Source organism: Rhinolophus sinicus, linkage group LG06 (assembly GCF_036562045.2).
Source record: "Rhinolophus sinicus isolate RSC01 linkage group LG06, ASM3656204v1, whole genome shotgun sequence".
In the NCBI taxonomy this organism is placed as follows: Eukaryota; Metazoa; Chordata; class Mammalia; order Chiroptera; family Rhinolophidae; genus Rhinolophus; species Rhinolophus sinicus.
This window is the reverse complement of record NC_133756.1, coordinates 155323181-155344093: the sequence shown is the minus strand read 5'-3', so window position 1 is coordinate 155344093 and position 20913 is coordinate 155323181. Positions and strand designations below refer to the sequence as shown.

General features: G+C 52.2%; 1 protein-coding gene across 1 annotated transcript in view; it reads right to left on the bottom strand.

Annotated features, from left to right (window-relative positions):
* The window catches only part of P2RX3 (purinergic receptor P2X 3), a 31238-nt gene that overhangs the window by 7792 nt on the left and 2533 nt on the right, over positions 1-20913 (bottom strand). Inside the window, exons 2-8 of the mRNA XM_074336406.1 lie at positions 15894-16029; positions 15372-15443; positions 15073-15136; positions 14283-14376; positions 13921-13998; positions 13312-13453; positions 12594-12730 (exon numbers count right to left, since the gene is read on the bottom strand). Of these exons, the coding sequence (XP_074192507.1) occupies positions 12594-12730; positions 13312-13453; positions 13921-13998; positions 14283-14376; positions 15073-15136; positions 15372-15443; positions 15894-16029 (723 nt within the window). The remainder of the gene's footprint in view (positions 1-12593; positions 12731-13311; positions 13454-13920; positions 13999-14282; positions 14377-15072; positions 15137-15371; positions 15444-15893; positions 16030-20913) is intronic.

The following is a 20913-nucleotide window of genomic DNA, read 5'->3' as shown; positions in this document are numbered from 1 at the left end:
GAGGGTCCGGGAAGCTCCCTCCTTGACAGTGTTCCATGATTGATGTGATGACCTTCCTGGGGTGCGTTTGAAACCGCACAGCAGGGAGGAGGAAAAGCTCAGCCACAGTGAATACATCATGGCGGGATGACAGGCCTGGCAGGAAGATCACGCGTGGGGAAGAGTCCGCTTACATCACAGGATGTCAGCACCGCTTGCTGTGGCTGTGTGGGACCTTGGGTCAGGCAGAAACTAGTCTAAATCCTCTCTACCACTTGCTAGCAGTGTGGCCTTTTACGCACTCGGTGCTCAGGGCTTCACTTCCCGTGTCAGTAACATGGGGGTGCTCGTGCCCCCCTTGCAGGTCTGTTAGTGAGGGGGTGAACACTGACACCCACCCTGAAGGCAGGCACTGTTTCTGTCGCTGTGCTGGGCGCTCTCTCTGCCCCTCCACACCTACTCTCTACCCTTCTCTGCAGGGCCTGGTCTGCAGACAGCGTCCACCCAGCTCCCTGCCATCTGGTTCCAGCTGGGGCACCCACAGGTGATCAGAGGGCAGGGGTGGGGTGGGGGGAGAAGAGTCAGGGTGATTAGTCTCCCAGCTCCTCTCAGGTTCAGTGACTGCTCCCGCCCTCTGCCCGGCAGGCAGCCGAGGTGGGAGCAGGGTTCCCATGTGGCCAGCCCCGGTGCTTCCCCAGGCTCCTGGATTCCCTCTACCCAGCATGCACCTTTGTTAATAATCCCTTCCGTCAAACACACCCCTTTTGAGACCATCAGCTGTTTCCTCCCAGGACACCATCCCCATTTTACAGAGCAGGAGGCTCAGGCCTGGAGAGGTTTATGAGGGTCCGGGAGGCGTATAAGAGGACAGGCCGCACATCTTCCATCTCTGCCTGTGCCTGGGCACGGCGGCTTAGGTGCCTGCGTGATGCGCCTGTTACCTGAGTGAGGATAAAACTATTCAGTGAGAAAACAGTTCCTTGGGGAGCCTGATCTGGGAAGGTGTTTCCTGTGGGCTTTGCAGCTGGAGGGAGAGGCAGGATGATTTTCTCTAAAGAGACCCAGAGTGGAAATGAGAGCGGCCCCAGGGAAAAGGCTGATAGAAGCACAACTACCATGTATCCCCGAAAATACCACCTCGCCGGACAATCAGCTCTAACGTGTCTTTTGGAGCAAAACTTAATATAACACCCGGTCTTATAGTAAAGACTGGTCTTATTTCCTGGGAAACATGGTGTCTAACCCTAAGAAGCAAAAGCTTGGAGGAGAGACATAGAGCCATCTTTATAAATATGGTCAGTTATGTACGGGGGTTGGGGGTTGGGGGGTTGGGGGATGGTGGTGGCAGACAGCTTCACAGACCAAGGCAAAATGGAATGCATTTGAGTTGCATCAGCAGAAGAGGACGGACTCCAGGAAGGAAGTGATTTCTAGAAAGATTAGGAGGTCCACGAACATGATTCTCCAAGGAGGCTTCTTGGGAGATTCTAAAGAAATGTACAAAAGAAGCATCTGGAACAGGCAGAAGGCTCCAGGAAGTCCTTACTGTGGCTTTCAGGTTGGCCTGAGGCTAAGTATGGACCCTCACCATCTCCACACCCACCCTGCACAGAGCACCAAAAAAATACGCCAATCTCTTAATAGAAGTATCTTAGTTAATCTCAGGAAGAAGGCATCAGTGACCCATTTTACAGATGAGGAGACAGAGGAGAGGTAATTGGCCTGAGTGGGTTTTTGTTCCACACCAGCAGCTCCAAAGTCTTGCTGTTAACCCTGAACTGTGCTGCCTCTGAGCTCTCAGCGGCCGCTAAGGACACAGACAATGGTGGTGCCAGATCTCAAAGCCCTTCCATGTTTTGTGCCCTGTTTCCCATCACTGGAGGATTCAGGGACCTTGTCTGAGATCTGAGATGTGGCAACCCATGCCCATGGGGACTGGGAAGGGGTCGGAGGGCGGGTCACGGATGTTTGGGGCCGCGCTCCGGGAGGTCTGCTTTCTTGGTGCTGGGCTGCAGCCATGAAAAATGCTCTGACACCGACTCGGAGAACAAACAGTCAGCATCCGGGCATTGCTGTTCAAAGCGAAGGCTGGTTAAATTTATCTTGAGAAGGAATGTGAAGGGAACAGGGAGAAAAACCAAAGCGGACTTGGTTTTTCTCCAGCTCCTGCCTTCCAAGAGGCAATAAGCATGATAAGATCATTATCTCACCCACCACCCACCCTCGGAAGAGGCTTCACAGGGCTTGGCTCTCTTCCTGGGTGGGAGGGAGGAAGCACAGCGCTCAGGGAGGAGGGGCCCAGGCTGCACAGAGGACCCAGGAGTCCTGACCTCTGCACTCCAGCATGGACGGGAGGATGAGAGAATGGGCCCCGACCCTGTGGCAGAGATGGGCTCGGGTATCCCTGGGGTCGGGTTATTCTCCCTCTGGGCACACGTCTGGGCCATGTTTCCCAGCCCCTTTGCATCTACCCTGTTTCCCTGAAAATAAGACCTAGCCAGACCATCAGCTCTAATGAATCTGTTGGAGCAAAAATTAATATAAGACCCAGTCTAATGTAATATAATATAAGACTGGGTCTTATATTAATTTTTGCTCCAAAAGACTCATTAGAGCTGATGGTCCGGCTAGGACTTATTTTCGGGGAAACACGGTGTCTAGCTGGGGACTCCTGACTCCTCACTGGTGAGGTCTGTTACCTCTGGGCCGAGGTGTGTCAGAGCAGTGAACTTTCTTTATCCTTCCTTTCCTCCTGGCCAGTTGCTCAAGAGCCAGGGCACAACTCAGGCCCTAGGGGAGACTGAGTGGCTGGAGACCAGCTCCCTGAAGACTGAGTGGGGCACCCCCACTCCCCCACTGACCCACAGTGCTCTGTGCCAGGAGCAAGAAACAAACCTTTGTGTTAAGCCACTGAGATGAGGGGGTCTCTTGTCACAGCAATTAGCAATATTTACCGTTTACGAACTCTGCTGGGAAGCAGAGGCTCAGGGAGGAGAGGGACAAAGAATGGGTTAAAATTGGCGAGTTATTCCAGATTAGAGCGTGGGGGAGGGCAAATTCCAACAACCTACATTCCTTGGACTAAATCCACCTAGAAAGGCAGAGATCTGGGTGTGGCCTTCTGACCCCAGGCAAGAGACTCAACCTCTCTGAGCTTTTTGTCTCAACGGAGCAGTGAGGACCAGGTGAGACAGTGCCAGACGCCCCTCCCTTTTCTTTCTCCTCCTAAGATCAAGATCAAGTGAAATAATAATATCTGCATTTTGCTTAACCATTACATCTCCTGCCTCCTGGAGATAATATGGGCAATAAATCACAGACAACTCGGATGGAGCGCTTCCTATGTGCGGGAAGCGCGCTAAGTGCTGTACCCTATTAGCTCATGTAGCACTCAGGGCAACCCCACCGAGCTCACTACCACTGCGATTCCGGTTTACAGACGAGGAACCAGGATCAGGGAGGTTAAGGAACTTGTCTAAGGTCACAAAACCCATCGCCAAGTGAGGGAAGCTGGGATTCAAACTCAGGTGGTCCAGTTCCAGAGCCCACACTCTTAGCCAGCATTCTAGGCCGTTCTTTTTGTTGCCTGATTCCTGTTCGGTCCTGGCTAATTTCTTTTAGCTCTCCAGCTTGGGTGGGTGGGTGGGTGAGTGGGGGGTCTTTTGCATTTGTTTGCAAGGTGGGTACCCCCACCCAGAGTCACTGGCTGGTAGAACAGGAAATGAAGGAGAGTCATGAAGTGTCACAGAAGGGCCCCCAGCGTCCTCATCTGAAAAGGGGGAGGGCTGAGCTATACCACACCTGGCCCTGACTTCTCGCAAATCCTCCGATTCCTACCTCTCCAGCTTTGGTCTGGCTGGGCAGTGGGCTTGGTGAGAATGACACCACCACTTCCACACCGTGACCTGGAGTACGAGGCCCCTCCCACCCTGGCCTGGTCCACACCTCTAGCCTTGTCAGCAGAACCTCTCACTGTCATGCACCTCAAGTGCCAGCCACGTCACCTGCCTTCTGTGTCTCCTGCACACACTTCCTAGACACAGACTCCTGGGCCTTTGCCTGTGCTTCTGCTCTCCGCCCCTCTTCCACCTTGCAAACTCCTATTCATCCATTAGGGCCCGGCTCACTGGCCTCTCATTTTTCCAACATTCAACAGATAAAAAGAGCACACCTGCTCTATGCCAGGCACCTCTGATACACCGGCAAGCTGTGCTCTCTTAAGAGGGAGGGAAATAGTAATCACACAGTCCCATAAACAGCTAAAATCGGACTTACGGGCTGGGAAGGAGAAGAGTGCCATTCTAAGTGCACAGCTAGCGAAGATATTTGACCGAGGCTGGTGGGTCAAGGAAGCCTTCGTGTGAAGTGACACGAAAGCTGAGACTTGTAAGGGTGGAAAGTTATAAGTCAGGAAGCCAGGGGTGGGGGCAGCTTTCCTGGCTGAGGGACCCACAAGCCCTCTCGCAGGAAAGGATACCATGTTTCTGAGGAAGCTGAAAGCACTGATGGGCTGGGGGACCAAGATGCATGGAAGTGGCATTGTCTCGTCCGCTTGCCCTGGCTGGCAGAGCCCCACATGGGTAGTGGGTATCTCTTCCCCATCCCACGTGTGGCGATTTCACACTCGCATTGTGAAATTGTCCACGGTGGAGTATTTACACCACAGAAATTGGCAAACACTGAATCAGGATGCTGGGGTGTTTTTTTTTCCTTCGGAGAGCCTGTTCCCCAGGGCAGAGCTGGGGCTGTGGAAACCCCTGGGCTACCTGTCCGGTCTGCTAGGATCCAGGCCTCTGCTACAGTACCTGCCACATCAGATTGTGGTTGATAATTTGGACTTCTGACTATGAGCCAGCTCTCACTGTCTCTCTCTGCCCAAGGGCCCTGGGGCAGCAAATGTTTGCTGGAGGAATAAGTGAGTTTTCAGGGATTCCTGATGTCTCACAGATTGACTGGAGTAATACTGGCCTCCAGGTTTCCTCCTACTGACTCTGTCTGCTCCGAATTTTCCCAGTTCTTCAGGTGGAGTTAGTATATAGTGTTAACAACAGGCTGCTTCTCTCCCAAACAAAACATCCTGTTTGCAGCAGGCTGGGTGGAAACGTAGGGCCTACAGGTGGGAACCGCCCCTGTGGACGGGAAACAGCGAAAGAGCTGGGACACTTACTCCTGCTAAGAGCTAAGCCAGAGGCTTCCATGCCCACGATTTCATTTAGGCTCCACAACAACTCAGTGGGCTAGTTGGTGGCTTAGGGGCTTTGAAATGAGACGGTCCTGGGTTCGAATCCTACCATTGCCACTTGAATTATTTTACATAACCTGAGGCAAATTACTTCGCCTCTCTCTCTCTCTCTGAGTCTCAGTTTTCCCAAATGTGCTTGGGAGATAATGGCATTCTCCGTAGGGTTGTTGAGTGGATTTGGTTTGTGGCTGGAGGTGAGGGCCCGGCACAGAGCCTTCAATGTCAGACTTTACAGACTGCTGTGCCCACGGCTGGAATCTGCGGGGGGGGGGGGGGGATCCAAAGCCCCTGCCCAGCCCCTGCTGCCCCTCTGTGAAGGAGCCAAAAGGGAGAGTTCCTTGCGTCCCCAGTGGGAGCTTGTTAGGCTGGTGCCTGTGGAAACACCTCAGCAGCTGAGGAAAATCCTCATGACTGTGCCTGCGATGGAGCCAGAACTATCCGCAGACAACACAGCCTCAGAGGTGAGAACAGAGCGCCTGCACTGAGTGGTGCAGGAAGGGAAGGAAGCCTGGAGTGGGGGTGGGGGGCAGAGGCAGGGCTGGAGCTGCGGGGGTTGGGACGGCCACCTGAGCCCAGACATTTGAAGGAGGGGATGATGACGGGTGTGCTGACGACCCCCAACTGCCCCTGACTGGGCTCTGGCCTTGGGAGCCCAGCAGGCCCACCTCTGTTGGCAGCATTGCTGCCCCTCTTCCCCTCTGGTTTCTCGGGGGCTTGGTCAATGGGAGGAGCTGGCTTGGGAGCAGCGGGTGGGAAGGAGAGGTGGGGTAATTATTCTGCCCACTGCGTCACTGCTTCCCGTAGTTGTGCCTGTGGCTCTGTGGCTCTGTGACTGTTGCTTCTGTCGGGGAGCCAGGCTCCCGTTCCCCATGCTAGATACCACGGGGGTGAGGGGTGGTGAGAGCGTCCTACTTTGTTAGGCCCCACGTGTCTCAGCTCCCCTGTTGTGTGGAGTTCTGCACAAACCCCAGCTGAGGGTGCTTTCCCACCAGGACCCTCACTGAGACACCTGTGCGGTGATCACAAGGGACACCCCCAAAATGGGACCAAATCAAACAACTCTAAGGCCTGCAGTGACAAGAGACTTTCGAGTGTGGGGGAGTGTGTGTGTGTGTGTGTGTATGTGTGTGTGTGCATGCACCTGTTCCCTCATGCCACAAGCAGCAATAGATACAGAGTAAGTACAAACATCAATTAGCATAATAAATCACACTGGGAGCCACACTCCAGTGTGAAAGGTCTATAAATAATAGTGCCTGCCTCAGCGGCTCGCCTTTCCAAAGCCCTTCCCTACACATCCACCTGTGTTGCTCAGACTTTTAGAGCCTGAAGGGGACTTAGAGATTATTACCCTTAACCAGCCCTTTAAAGAGGGGGACTGAGGTCCACAGAGGGGCTGAGACTTGCTGAAAACAGCACCGCGCATTTGGGCCATCTCTGCTTCACCTCTGCTTCGTCTTAATTATTCTGGGCATGCCGCCCCCCTCCCCCGCACTACAACTATCTCTCTATCTCTATCTATATAAACATTTTTATTCTTTGGGTTCAGGTTTATCACTTCCACTAGATTAAATATTCTCTGATCATAACAGTTGGAACTGGTCCCTTCATCTCTGTGTCAGCCACAAAGCCTGCACATGACTCATCTGGATGTTGGAAGAGATCTACAAAGCACTCCCCACACTGGCCACAAGAGGTTTCCCGCCACTGCCTGATTACCTCCAGCGAGAGGGACCTCACTACCTGTAGGTAGGAGTGGCCCCGTTTCAGCTCTGGGCAGCTCCACCCATTAGAAGCGCTTCTCCACGCTGAGCTGACATTTGCAGCAGGTGGCAGTCGTCAATGTTTGCTGAACGGAGAAGTGTTTTTTATCACGATGTACAAATCCCTTAGAAGCTCTCAGACATCTGTTTAGAAATGATCCCATAGAGTGGCAGAAATTCCTTCCTAAAGCGGAGACCCGTAACTGTTACAGCAGCAGGAAAAACAGCAACGCACTTTTGGGATCCGGATTGGACCTGCGAGGGAAAACTTGGGTTTCTAAGTGAAGGAGGTGGTGTTCTCAGCAAAGCTGTTGCCTGCTGGGGAGTCATTTTGCCAGCCGAGATACACGTTTACAGTTGCATTTATACTGATAGGGAAATACCTCCTGGCAGAGTGGTGGGGCAGCACCCTGGGCAGGCTGGGGCTCCTCCCGGTCAAGAAGGGCCCAGAGCCATATTTATTTACTCACATCCTAGGAGCCTAATCGACCTCAAAGGCAGACATTTAAAAAATGGTTTGTTGTTTGTTTTTTTTTAAACATATTACTATTAATTTATCTTTAATGATGCATGGAAAGACCCATGGACACAGAGCTAGAAGATGTACCTGAGAGTCAGGTTACTAGCTGTCCACTCCAGAAAGTAATCTTTTTGGCCTCAAGTTCCTCATGTGTAAAATGGGGGGAGGGGTCCATACCGTAGGTCCTGCCAGGTTGTGAGCACAGGCTCTGGACCAGGTCGCCAGGGTTTGGATTCTAGCTCCAGCATTATTTGCTGTGTGGCCTTGGGCACATAAACAAAGTCTCTGGGCCTCAGCTTTTCAGCTATAAAATTCTCCCTCTTCAGAGTCAATGAGATAATCCATAAAGAGCGGTTGGTAAGTTCCTGGCTCTCTGGGAAGCATTCAATGAGTGTTACCTGATATTTTCTACCAGTGACATGGGTTGTTGTGAGGGTGCGTTAGACATGAAAATTATAAGGGACTGTATAAATTCAGGATCACTCTAATCGCCTCACCTCCCACTGTAATCCTAAAGGAAGTGAAGAGGAAAACAGACCAGGGAGAATTCAAGCAAGTACGCCCCATCGGAGAGGGCCTTCGAGTGTTCCTGTGGCAATGATGGAAATGGCTGCTTCTAACGCGTACTTCTATGGCTTTTGGAAGGAGAGAAACCCAGATTGCGGAAGGAGCGATCAAAGCCAAGGGCACACTTCGATCCCCGCTTTGTCAGTTGGCCTACGATCTCGCTGATCTGCACGTTTCCGCACGGAAACAGAGCAGGTGCCAAATTTCAGAGCTTCGCGAAAGCTACTGTGGATACGCTTCCAACACAAAAACCATCACCAGAAACACCTCCAGCACCAGGAACATCTAGCAGCTGAACAAGTGTTTTCCATCCCAGACACCAAGACAGGAAATCCTACATCGTGTTGCCTTTTAGTAGCAAAGCTGTCTTAGAAACAAGAACCAGACACTGCTAAATGCACCATTTTGCTTCTCTCCCGCCATTCCAGCAAGGACTGGGTTCATCTCTTAGAGCTGAGCTGCCTTTTTTTTTTTTTTTCTGCAAGTAATGTGATGGTGGAAGGTTTGCTAGAGGCAATGGCTATCGATCAGGTCCCTGGGTTTGAGTCCTGAAGTACGTCTTAATTAGGGGCTGTCTAATCTTGGGCAAGTCTCCAAATCTTTCTCAGCCTCCTGGGAGGTGGGGGTGGGTGGGCAGTGAGCTGTGAATCCTGTGAAAAAGGTGCGAAAGGGCTCTGCGTACTTAACTCTGGGGGCTCTTAATCTGAGATCCAGGGATAGACTTTTAAAGCTCTTGGAAGTCACAGAATTTTATGCCACATAAATGTAAATGCAGAGGAAAAGGACTGGAAGGAAACTGACCAAAGTGTCAGGATGTTAACTTCCTTCCCCAGGAGCAGGACGGAAGGAATAAGGGTGCTTCCATGTCATTACTCTGTATCTATCCATTTTGCTGGGAGTTGTTACTCTGAGGATTATATCTTATTTGTAGAAATAAAGTATCCTTTAAAAAAAGAAATTGTCTGCAACATTGTTCCTGTTTATGATTCTTTTTCTCGGGGCAATCAGTGGTCTATATTTTCAGCAGGGGCATAACAGGTTAGAGACCTGTTGGAAAGAGCTGTGATTTTGCGAGTGAAAGTTGTTAGGGCTTGTACTGGACATCAGTGCTTCTCCCTTCCTGACCCTGCCCTGGGCTGCCTCAGCCCTCTGCCTGGCTTCTAGCTTCTGATGGGGCTCAGCTGGGTCACAGCTCCTGTCAGGCGGCCCTTTCCTCTCTGTCTCCGGGTTCCGGTAACTGCTTCCTGCCCTCGCCCCTTTAGACCATGGCCATCACCAGTGTCCTCTTACTGGCCCCAGGCACTGTGCTATCCTTTGCGGTTTCTCTGTACCCTGCCTACACTTCAGAAACAGTCCCTTTATTAAACTCTCCTCAAATTACCCAATTTGCATGTGCCATCTGTTTCCTGCTGGGACCCTGATTGATACAGTATTTTTAATTTGTCTTTGTACCATCTCTGCCTCACACACTCACACACACCCACATCTATTCACTGACACTCATGCACATGCACTCACGTGCTGACAAACTGATACACATTCACTCGCAGACACACACCCACACTTACATACTCGCTCACAAACTCACACTCCCAGCACTGCTCCCAGCACTCTGAGCAATGTAGAGCCTCTGCTGAAAACCCTGCTCTGGTGAACGGACGGTCCACCTGTGATGTGGCAGCCCTGCCGCTGGGGTGCCTGTCACTTGCACACCACTGAACTGGCAACTCTCTCTGGTTCGTATTTTTAGAAATGCTACATTTTGTCCACTACTAATCCAGACAAACGCATGAACTACGCACTCTCAAGGTACTTGGAAAGACGCTTCATAAAAACACCAAGTTAAAAACAAGTTAAAGCCATGCTGGAGTCTTTAGCCACGCAGAATAGACTTAGAAATCAAATAAAATCTTTCCACCATCCACATTCTCATCTGTGGAATGGCCACCTCAAGTCTAGGAGTCTCCAATGGGTCTTCAACAGCTGTAGATTCTCTAAATCTCTGGTTCTGGAGGCAAAGAGCCTCAAAAAGTGTGTGTGTGTGTGTGTGTGTGTGTGTGTGTGTGTGTGTGTGTGTGTTGGAGGGACTTTTGGAAAGGAGCTGCAGAGGCAATTAGTGATGGAGATGTGGAGTCTCTAGCTACCTCTGGATGTCTGAGTTTGCACATGAAAACAAGGCTGAATCTTGGCTGAATGATCCCATTCCTCCAGAGCAAAAGGCTATGGTAGCACGTTGAACAAAACCTGGCCTGTGCTGGAGAGGGAGAGGCAAATGAATTTGGTTGGGAGACAAAAGGCCAGGCAGCTGCTAGTCTTTTAGCCACCCAGGGCCTCAGATTATCTGTTTTTAAGCGTGGACGAAAGTATAAACCACATAACCATGTTTTGTCCTGAGTATTAATAAGTGCCAATGTCCCTAACCTTCCTGGTTGGGGTGGAGATCACCCAAGGAAATATGTTGACATCCAGGTTCCCACCCTTATGGGCTCTGTGACCTTGGGCCAGTTATTTAGGTGTGCAAGTCTCGGCTTTCTCACCTGTGAAGTAGGGGGACTGTAGCCCCTCCCTCACTCTTGGCTTAGCCCTGGGTGTCCTTGTGGTACCAGTAACAGGAAGGCAATATAAGGGTGGGGGTGGGGAGTGGGCCCCCAAGGGAGGGATTTCAGGGAGCTGGGGCACAGCCCTCTGCTTGCCAAGGTGGTCACAGATTCCCCCATACCAGTGCGATGCCTCTGGAATCTCATAAACCACAAGGATCGCATTGAGCAGCTTGGTCTTTTCATACTCTGGCCTGGAGGTCTTTGGTGAGGAGTCAGCTATCTGGGGCCTACACCTCTCAGATGGTTCCCCCCTCCCCCCACCCCGGGAATCATGCTTGCAGATCCTTAGGGATCTTCTTTTCTGTCTCCCTAAATATGAGCTTACTTAGGACCAGGTCTATCTCATGTACTGCTGTGCCTAGGAGAAGTGTGTGTGTGGGCCATAGCACAATAAACTGGAGATAAAGAACCCCAGACCAGTTCTTTAAATGAAAGTTGCTGTTCCCACACTGTATGACACCACTAGTCGGGGGTCTTCCTAATAATTCTGTTCTTCCTAAGCTTTCCTGCCAAGTAAGTTATTTGGAAGACTGAAGAATTCCCAGTGGCCAGAGGGAAGTTCTGAAGATGAAAACTTGCATTTTAGATCATGAGAATTTTATTAATATGTTACTATTTTAAGCCACCATACAAAATCCTTTGTATTGATTTCAGTGTGATGTACCCGACTGAATAAATATGCCAATTTCTGCCAGGGAGCCAAACGGTATTTTTAACCTACTTTAAAATATGTGTTGTTTCCTATGATTTTTAAAAGTTTGGAGTTGATTATGAAAGCAATTTCAATTTAAAAAAAAATTCTTCTTTCCAGAGAATATACATGTACGTTTTACACTATTAAATCTAAAGCTTAATGAGGATGATTACCTTTGAAAACTACAAAGGCAGGTAAAAAAAGGTGAAATAGTTTTGTTTTGCTTATGTATGTCATTATGTTGGAAAATAGCACTACAACAAAGGAAATCTGAGTAACAATTCTTTGAACATATAACTGAAATATATTCTTATACATATTTTTTCCCCAGATCACTGCCTATTTAGCCAATTTAGCTTGTTTAGCGTATAACACTGTGTACTTAGGGCTCTGCCAAACATCAGAATCTTCAAAAATTAAGGGGAAAACCGAACAGAGAGCTCAAACTTTTCAGACATTGGCTGATAGGATCCTCAAGATGATAATGATACTTTCGCCATTTTATGGATGGGGAAATTAGGAGGCGAGAAGGTCAAAGGCTTGTTTCAAGGGCTTTCAGCTGATTCCAAATAGCTCATCTCAGGTTCCTCTCTTTCCTTTTCTTCAAAGTGGAGGTGGGGGGATGGGGTGGGGGGGAATCTCTTCTATCTCAAGGCCATTGGGAATATCAACTGGGTGACTGTAAAGACTGCTTTGCCTTCTTGTTTGAAAAGGCTTTGAAGAACTAACGACTATTGTAAATGTTATTTTGACCCGGATGAAATTTCCTGGTTGTGGACAGAAATGCAAAATTTCCATCTTGTTAGATGATACCAGCTATTGCCCTTGCTTTGCAGAGCGAGAAACCTTAGAAAATTCCGGCACAGGAGAAGCAATGGGGCTACCGGTTGTGACCTAAGTATGTTACAGACTCAGAGCCCGAGCCAAGACCCTGATCAGAATCACAGAACCCTACGTTTCAGGAGACCGTGGCCATCAGCCCACCTGCCGACCGACCTGGAGCGTGCATCCTTACCGCGCCCCGTTCCAGGGATGGGGGCCGTGATCTCACGGGCTGGCCTGTCATCCCCGGGGCACGGCCGATGTTGGGAAGTCCTTCCTAATTTTGAGCCAGACCTGATGTGGGGACGTGGGACCTTTTCTTCCCATACGCGCTGTTGCTTGGGGTGTAGTTGTTTAGAACAGCCCTTGCCGCCTTCCCCGACGTCCCACGAGACTAGGGGGTTACCTGAAGTTGTAGCCTGGGGACACGCTGCTCTTCTCAGAAACACTGTCGAGTCTGGTGAAGGAATATTTGGGGATGCACTGGTCCCAGGCCTTGTCCAAGTCGCACACCCAGCCGATCTTAATGCCCAGAACGCCGCCCTGGAGAAAGGGGGCGGGTGTGAGCGCCCCCCACAGAGCTCCCGGTCCCGCCTTGGCCAGGGTGGGGGCGGGGCGCGACAAACAGACAACTGCTTTCTTTGCATTCTCTAGGTGGAGGACGAAGGTAGGGAGAAAAAAAGTGATTTGTGGTCGCATGATGCTTAGTAAAGAAGTCCGGTAGCTCAGGGTGCGAGCCCTAGAACCTCTAAATCCCGCCTTGGGTATCTTCAGCCCCATACCTACAACACGGGAGAGAGGAAGTGGCCACAGATCCACTTTCCCCTTGCGTGGGCCTTTGCAGAGCTCTAAGGTCTCTGTACCTGTAGGTGGAGCGTGAAGACGGGAATGGGAAACTGGGCTTGGGGGGAAGGGTGAGGGAGGCAAGACCACTCAGGACCGCTAGGTGGAAAGGGTTCAGGCACAAAGGCAGCGGCAGGCCTGGGATGCTCCCACCAGGTGGCGCTGCCTCACCGCCGCGCCTCTGCCCCGGCATCCCCACTGGCCGCCAAAGGGCCCCACGTCTGGGGAAGGGCTGAGTGCCCCCGTTCGCTCGGGTCGTGGAAGAGTGACTGGGTCCTCACCGTGCTGGCCAGCTTGGCAAAATCCTGCCCCGCAAACTTGACCACGTCCCCTACCCGCAAGATGGGGCAAAAGGGGGCCTTGTCAGGGTGGAAGCGGCAGGTCTTCAGGTCTGCAGGGCTCAGATGGGGAAGGAGGTTTCCCCTGGGGAGGAGGAAAGGAGAGAGGGGACCCAGGGTTAACATGAAGATCGTCATGCACCAATTTTTCTCTAGCTTTCTGGAGCCTCAGGGCCTCTCCACTCCCACGCAGGGGGATCCCACACCTGATCTTTTGGACACCTGCCATCTCTTTCACCTCTGTCCCTGCATCTTTCTTGTATCTCCTGTTACCTTGTCTCCTGTCTCAGAGTCATGAGTGTTCCTATTTAATATCCCCCAGGCTTCAGCCTGGGGCTCCTGAGGGGCTGGTAGGGAAACCAGCCCCAGAGTCCACCTAATAAATACTCAGTGGTCAGGGCCGGCCGGGAGATTGGGATTAGGAGCCCCAGGGAGATGGGGAGAAAGTGGGGGGAGGGGGCGCGGTGAATGGGCCTCTTCACTCTGAAATCCAGGTGGCGGGGTGGGGTGGGTGCACTGCCTCTTGGCCTCAGGGAAGGAGCTAGGACTCACTTCTCAAAGTTGAAGAGGGGGAAACGGATGCTGTTCTTGATGAAAATAGTGAAGTTCTCGGCTTCCATCATGACAGGCCTGTGGGCGAGAACAGGGGGAAGAAGACGGGAGACAAGCGTGCTTTTACCCCAGGGACATCTCCCAATGGACATGTGGTTGTGGCCTCTGACCTTGGGTCTGAGGGTCAGAGGGAGAGGAAGGTGGCAGGTGAGATGAGCTGGGGAAGATGCTTTCCTGAGGCACTTTCCCACCCCAGGTGGACACTACAAGAGCCCCTGCAAGCTCAGGGATGCAGAGCTCCCCACAGTGGCAAAGGAGAAGTGGGTGGGGTCTCTCTCTTCCCTTCTGGCTCCAGTCCTCACATTTCTACTGTGTCCACCTCGGTGGGGCACCAGCCCTGGATCTCACAGGTCCGGAGCACAGAGCTGTAATTCACACAGCGGCCGGTGAGGAGCCCTGTGAGGGTGAGGACACAAGTGCTAGGTGCTCGGCTGGCCCTTTGCCATTGTCTTCCCCACCCCATCCCCACTCATTAGAGACCTGTCCCATTCGCCCCACGGACCCAGCAAGTGGAGGGAAAGGACAGGCAGGGCAAGCGGGGTCCCCCTGTGGCACGCCAGCCCTGCACAGCTCTTCCCTCCTCTCCTCCCAGCTCTAGGCCAAGCCACGCAATGTGACAGCCCTTCTCTCATATGGTCCAAACCCCAGCCACCTGACGACACCTGTTCTTGTCCCCCAGTCACAGCATATTCTTCCTTACCTCTCAGCCTCTGCTGCTGCTGTTCCTTCTGCCTACAATGCCCTTTTTAAAGCCCCTCTACCCTGCCAACTCCTACCCATCCTTCAGGCCCATCTCAAATGTCAGCAGCTCTAGGAAGCCATTTGGGACAAATCTCTCTCCCTCCCCTGGCTCCCACAGCACCTCCTTGTGAGCACTTGCCACCTCATGCATGCCTGTTTGTCACCCGCATCCCTGGCCTGGGAACTCCTCTGGGGGCAGACCCCCTGGGTCTGGCACACAGTAGGCATCTATAAATGCCAGCGGAATTACATGGAATTCTGTAATTCTCTCTGCCATGGGGGATGTGTTGCCCTCCAGGGTCCCACTACTACCTTGGAGTTGTGAAGGGGTGGGGAAGGGGCTGCACTCACCCCCACTTGGGAAGCGCTCAGGCCCACACTGGCTGTCTGACACACAGCGGTACTTCTCCTCACTCTGGGGAGACAGGTACACAGGTGGTGAAGGATCCTGTGCTGGCCCTGGGTGAGCCCCTTGGCTCCCACTGCCTCCCACAGCCCGTGGCCTCTGGAGGATGGACGTCCGGGACCCAGCTCCAAGGCTGGACCTTGGACCTCTGCTTACACCCACGCCCCTCCCTGTCACCGCTCCTCTCCACCCCCAGTGGTTTCTTTCTTGATCTGCTTCATTCAATCTCCCTCCCTTCCCTCACCTCTGGGCAGAATCCTTGCATCTGGTTTTCAGTAACAATCATCTTGGTGATGATGACAAAGACAGAGGTGCCCTTAGGAGGAGAAGAATGGAGAGAGAAAAATGCAACAGTACCCGTCTGTCCGAGGCAGGGCTATTGTTATCCCCACTCTACAAATGAGGCAACTTAGGTTCAGGTTAAGAGATTTGGCCAAGCTCACGTGGCTAATAAAGGGCAGAGGTGGGGTCCAAACCAGGCTCTTCCAACCACCCGCCTAGCCCCTCCTGCCACCTCTGTGTGTCACCCCTGATTGCAGGACAAGTTGTAGCAGAGCCAGAGTGGATGACTAATGCTGCAGTCAGGAGGGCAGGCCCAAGCCACCCCACACCTTCCAGCTGCTGAGGGGAAGGGGTGCTCTGGATCGCTGATGTCACGGAATCTGCTTGGGGAATACCAGCGGCACTCTCCTTGCCTTGTCCCCTCCCCTCCAACCTGCCCAGTGTCCGGCTATCTACATAGCCGCGTGGGGTCGAGGGACCATACCTGGGGTGGGGTCACATAATCAGATACGTCCATGACTCTGTTGGCATAGCGTCCGAAGCCCTTCACCTTGGTTACCACGGAGGACTCAATGGCTGTGTCCCGTACCTGGTACGCCTTCTCGTGCAGGAAAACCCACCTGGGCAGGAGAGCAGGGATGCAGAGCAAGAGAGAAGGATGGAAGTCCCTCAGGGGCTTGGAGGGAGCTCCTTCCTGCCAGCATTGGACGATGCGGGGACCTGGCAGGGGGAGGCCTGTGCTGGAGGTGTGTGTCGTGAGTGAGCAGGCTTGGCTTGGAGTAGTGTCTCTCCATCTTTCCCCCCATTTCCTGCTTCAGAAGCGTTTTTAGGCTTCTTTTCCTCTAACTGTGCTCCCCTCCATGACATTCTAATGCAATAGATTCCAGTTTATGCACTGTCTGTATATTTGTACTTTACACGTGAAAAGAATGAGATATTTTTTATTCCTCAGAAACCAATGTTCACCCCTCGAGGACGAGGACGATGTCACCCCGTTGCGAACGCGCCACCACGCCTGCAGGTGCTGGAGGTCCCCTCTCTGGCCCGGGAGAGAGACGGAGCAGAGGATCCTAGGTCCCTGGCCCTGGGCACCCCAGACTTTGTTTATCCTAAGTGCCAGCACATAGGAGGTGTTCAATAAACAAGTCGTTGAAGGCACCAGGATAGAGGAGTAAGGGAGAGGCAGCGGCTGAGCCTTTACCTGGCAGGAACTAGGTGGAGTTGGGTTGGAAGGAAGGAGGGGCCTCTAATCCTATTCCTTGTGTTGTGCTGCCACCTAGCGGAAATTTACCTGTACTGGCTTCTTCCTGCTGCTTCTAGCCATTACCGGACCACGAGGATCAGGGAGGGACCCTTCCCTTCTTCCATCCCCACCTCTCTCCCCAGACGCTTGCTGCCCTCCCCAGCAGCAAGAAGGGCCTGCAGACAACGCTCCCACTGCATTTCTGTGAGTTGCCTGCCTTTCCATTTGAAATCACCCATCACAGCCCTCAAGGCTCAAACCACTCTACAGGACTCAATACCATGTTTCCAGCTAGAGGCGCAGTCCCGTTCGTCCCTGACAGCACACGGGGAGGCAGATGCTGCTACTGTCCCCATTGTACAGATGCGAAAGTCTCATCAAATATGATTGGAAAGTGCTGCGCATTCAGTTTCGGAGAAAAACTGGTGACATCTTATGGAATCTAGGAGCAGTCCTTTGCAAATGCTGGGTTGGGGTCATTTTCTGCATTTTCTGGGTGGTACAGGGTTGGAGAATGGCATCAGATAAAGATTAGTGGAAGGAGCTGGAGACGGTGTAGTGCAAAGAAGATAAAGCTGGTGGTGGGGGGAAGCCACTGAGGGCATCACATGGGCTGACCTGAGTGAGGGCTTTGTAAGGAGGATGGGAGCCCAGGAGCTCTCTGACCCTAGAGACTGGTCCATAAGTGGGCTGCTGTGGCAGGTGGTGAGCGCCACAGGCTGGGAAGTCTCAAGGAGAGGTCTGATGCCCACCTTCCTTCCAGCTGGGAAGGAGCCTCTTTCCTGGGGTGGGGGAGGGGGCGGTTGGACTGTATGACCTCTGGGGTCCCCCAATGTTGGAAAATGCAGAGGGGATCAGCTCCTGGGTCATTCTGGGGTCACAGTCACTTGTGGGATGGATACCTGCCCGTCATATGTATGTGGACACAGGCCGATATTTGCAAGCGGCTACTTGTTCAGTTTTCAGTGAGAGGGTTCAGCGTTTTCCCTGTAACTGGGGCCTCCCTCACGTGCTTGAATTCTGCGTGCTGTCTTGAGTGGGGGGGAAAGTGTGGCGTCACAGCCAGTCTGACAGATGGCTCCTAACCTGCCACCTGTTTTATTGCTGCTGCCTTACAGCAGGCCACATCCTGAGTAATGCCCCATTAAGAGCTATTTGAGTGCATGTAAAATGCTCTTACAAACACCACACACCACGCCTCTGTGGAAGTCCAAGGAGCCCGTGCCTCACTTCCTCAGCACTTCTCTCGAAGGGGAAGGATTTCACCAAGTTCTCACATGGATGTGTGGCCCACACAGAAATCCCATCTGCCATCTTCTGTGCTAGCAGCAGAGAAGGGAGCATCCCTGTTAGAGCAACTGTACAAGTGAGCGTTAAGCGCTCATGGCCTGGAGCCCTGCAGCACGAAGGCAGAGAGGTCGAGGCCCCGGCTCTCCGCTCCCAGCTGAGAGTCCTGTGGTCGCCGCTGCTGTACACGCACCCGGGTGGAAGGCACGGCCACACACGCCCTCTGGAACCTCAGTGTGCTGGCCACAGAATGGACACATCTCTGAGTGCTGGTCTAATGAAATGGTTTCCTGAGGCCCCTTCCCCAGTTTCTAAAGTCCGGGAACATTTGCAGATAAGAAGCGGGATTCAGGTTATTATCATACAATCAACACAGCAGGCCGAGTGCTGTACGTGGTGAGGATTCATCGAATCCTTACCACAACCCACTGACACTGCTTTGCTGTTATCATTATGTTACAAATAAGGAAACTGAGGCATAGAGTGGTTGCTGACTTGCCGGGGGGTATGTGGGTTCCAACCCAGGCCGCCTGCTCACAGCTACCTCACTATGGGGTCTTCTGCTGTGTCCCAGCCCAGGCCCAGGCCACAGCGGGCTCCCTGAACTCGATCCTGGGCCTTGTCCTGCAGGCCCCTGCCCATCACCAGGGACAGCATCTCCTAGCTTAGGAAAACCTCCGGAGGAAGGACCGAGGGATTGGAGGAACAATCAACCAATCTCTTTCCTCCTCCTCCTTTTTCAAGGTTCTCTCTCGTGCCCAGTGGGAAGGAGAGGACACATCATAATTCTCTCCTGAGTTAAATAACAAGTGGAAGAAATTCGGTGGCCCCGCGGGGCCCGAGGACGTCATCAGGGCAGCTTGAAATAAGGGATGCTTCATTTCCAGAACGGAGGGGCCGAGTCTGTCTCCAGAGACCAGGGCTGAGACGATAGGGCAGAAATGAGTCTTTGATTCTTGGCATTTACTCTGCTGCTCTGACTTATTTTTTCTCATGTTCCTGGTTTATTATTTATAGAGCGGAAAGCGGATGGCAGCTCCTTGGCAGGTGGGATGTGCAGGAAGGAGGCGAGAGCAGCGTCCCAGCACCCTCCTGTCCACCCCCAGGAGTCAGGGAGGAGGCCAGGGAGTGGGTGTGAGGAGTGTGTGCTGTGTGTGCTGGGAGGAGACGGGTCTCTTAGGAAGCTGTGAGCTGAGCAGAGGGAAAGGGGGAGGCATGCTGGGGAGTCTGTGAAACAACAATAGTTACCATCTATTACTGAGTCACCCAGCTCAGGAAAGGCACTGACATGTTACCTCCCCTCGCCATAATTCCCTGGGAGGGGCATTCCTCAACCCATTTTCCAGATATGGTGACTGAGACCTAGAGATGTAAAGTGACCATCTTGGCGTCAGAGCGAGGCTTCTAATCAGGTGCCTCCCCGTGGTCTCCCCATCGTGGGGCTGTGGTGAGGGGAGAGGAGAGGCAAGAATGAAAGCCACTCATCTCTCTAACCTGTAAGATGGGGTTCCGACAGGTGTCCCTGCCATATCTGTCACCTAGTGTGCCAAAAAGGTGCCTCAGGCTGCTTGCTACCTTGAGCTGAGAAGATGGGATGGGGGTTCCATGAAGGGGGAATTGCAGGCCCTTCTCTTTAAACTAGAGCAGCTCCGCCTTTTAACTGCTTTATGTACTGTGCCTCTACATAAAATTGGTGAAACTGGATGGGGAGGGCAGGGCTGTGATGGGCTCAGATGCACCATCAACTGCCACAGGTTCTTCCGATGGATGGAGCATTAAAGGGCTGGGAATGTCCTCTCTGCTACTGTGCAGGGAGGCGGCTTCCTCCAGGAAGGCCCTGGAAACCAACCCCAGGCCAAGCCCTGACCAGCATTCCTGGGGACTCAGGCCCCAGGGACCTCCTCCTACTTTCTCCTCAGGTCCCCACAAGATCCAGACAAGAGATTGGCTCTTAGGAAGTCCCACCTGATAGAAAAGGCTGGATGACCACGTGGGCCTAGGAAAGGCCATATGAGTAACACAAGGTAAGTCCTGGCCTCTCTGTGAACCTGGGATGGGTAAAGGTAGGGTTTCCAGGTGGGAATTCCCACCCATTCTCAGGAATATTTTTTGCTTTCCCATTCCCAAATCCCAAGAAAAGTTGGTCAGGAAATTGGGAAAATCGGCTCCTTGAACACAGGTGGTTGGTAGTATCAGCCGTCATTTTGTGGAAACGATTCATTGTGGAGAACAGAAAACAGTTTATATCTCAGGATTTGGGAACGGAAAAGAGAAAAAAAATTCCTGAGAACAGGCGGGAATTCCTGCCTGGAAATCCTAGGTAAAGGAAACCAGTGATGAAATGGTGTCAAACCTGAGGCTAGAGGCGGTAGTGAGAGCATGTGTGGAGACAATTAGGTGGTGTGTTGCTGTGAGTACACACGTCCTAGGTAAGATTATGCATCTGGTCTACCTGACAGGCACACTATGGAAGAGATTCAAGTATTAGTTAAGCATTAACATCACAGCATTTAAAATCCTTTCACATTCTATTGAGTCCAAGGCACAGTCATTTCTCTCCATCTGATTGCACCACCTTTTAACGCATTTTCCTGTCTCCTCTCCTACCTACTCCAATCCCTTTGTGTATCAGCCAGAGCGGTCTTCCCAACGCAGACCTCATCATGTCTGTCTCAAATCAATTCTCTCTCTCTCTCTCTCTCTCTCTCTCTCTCTCTCTCTCTCTCTCACTCACACACACACTAAAACCCTTTAGGAGCCTCCCATTCACTCCTCTTCTGTAACAAAGGAAAGATCTGAGATGTCTGAGGTCTGACCTTCGTCTGCAATCCTGCCCCCATCTTGCACCACCGTCTCCGTCTCCTTTGCTCTGTCTGCTCCAGCCATAAAGACTTTCTTTTCTCCTCCCCATTAGCCAGGCCCTTTCCCTTTGCAGAGCTGGGTCACTCTGCCTTGAACCCTCTTCCTACCCTTG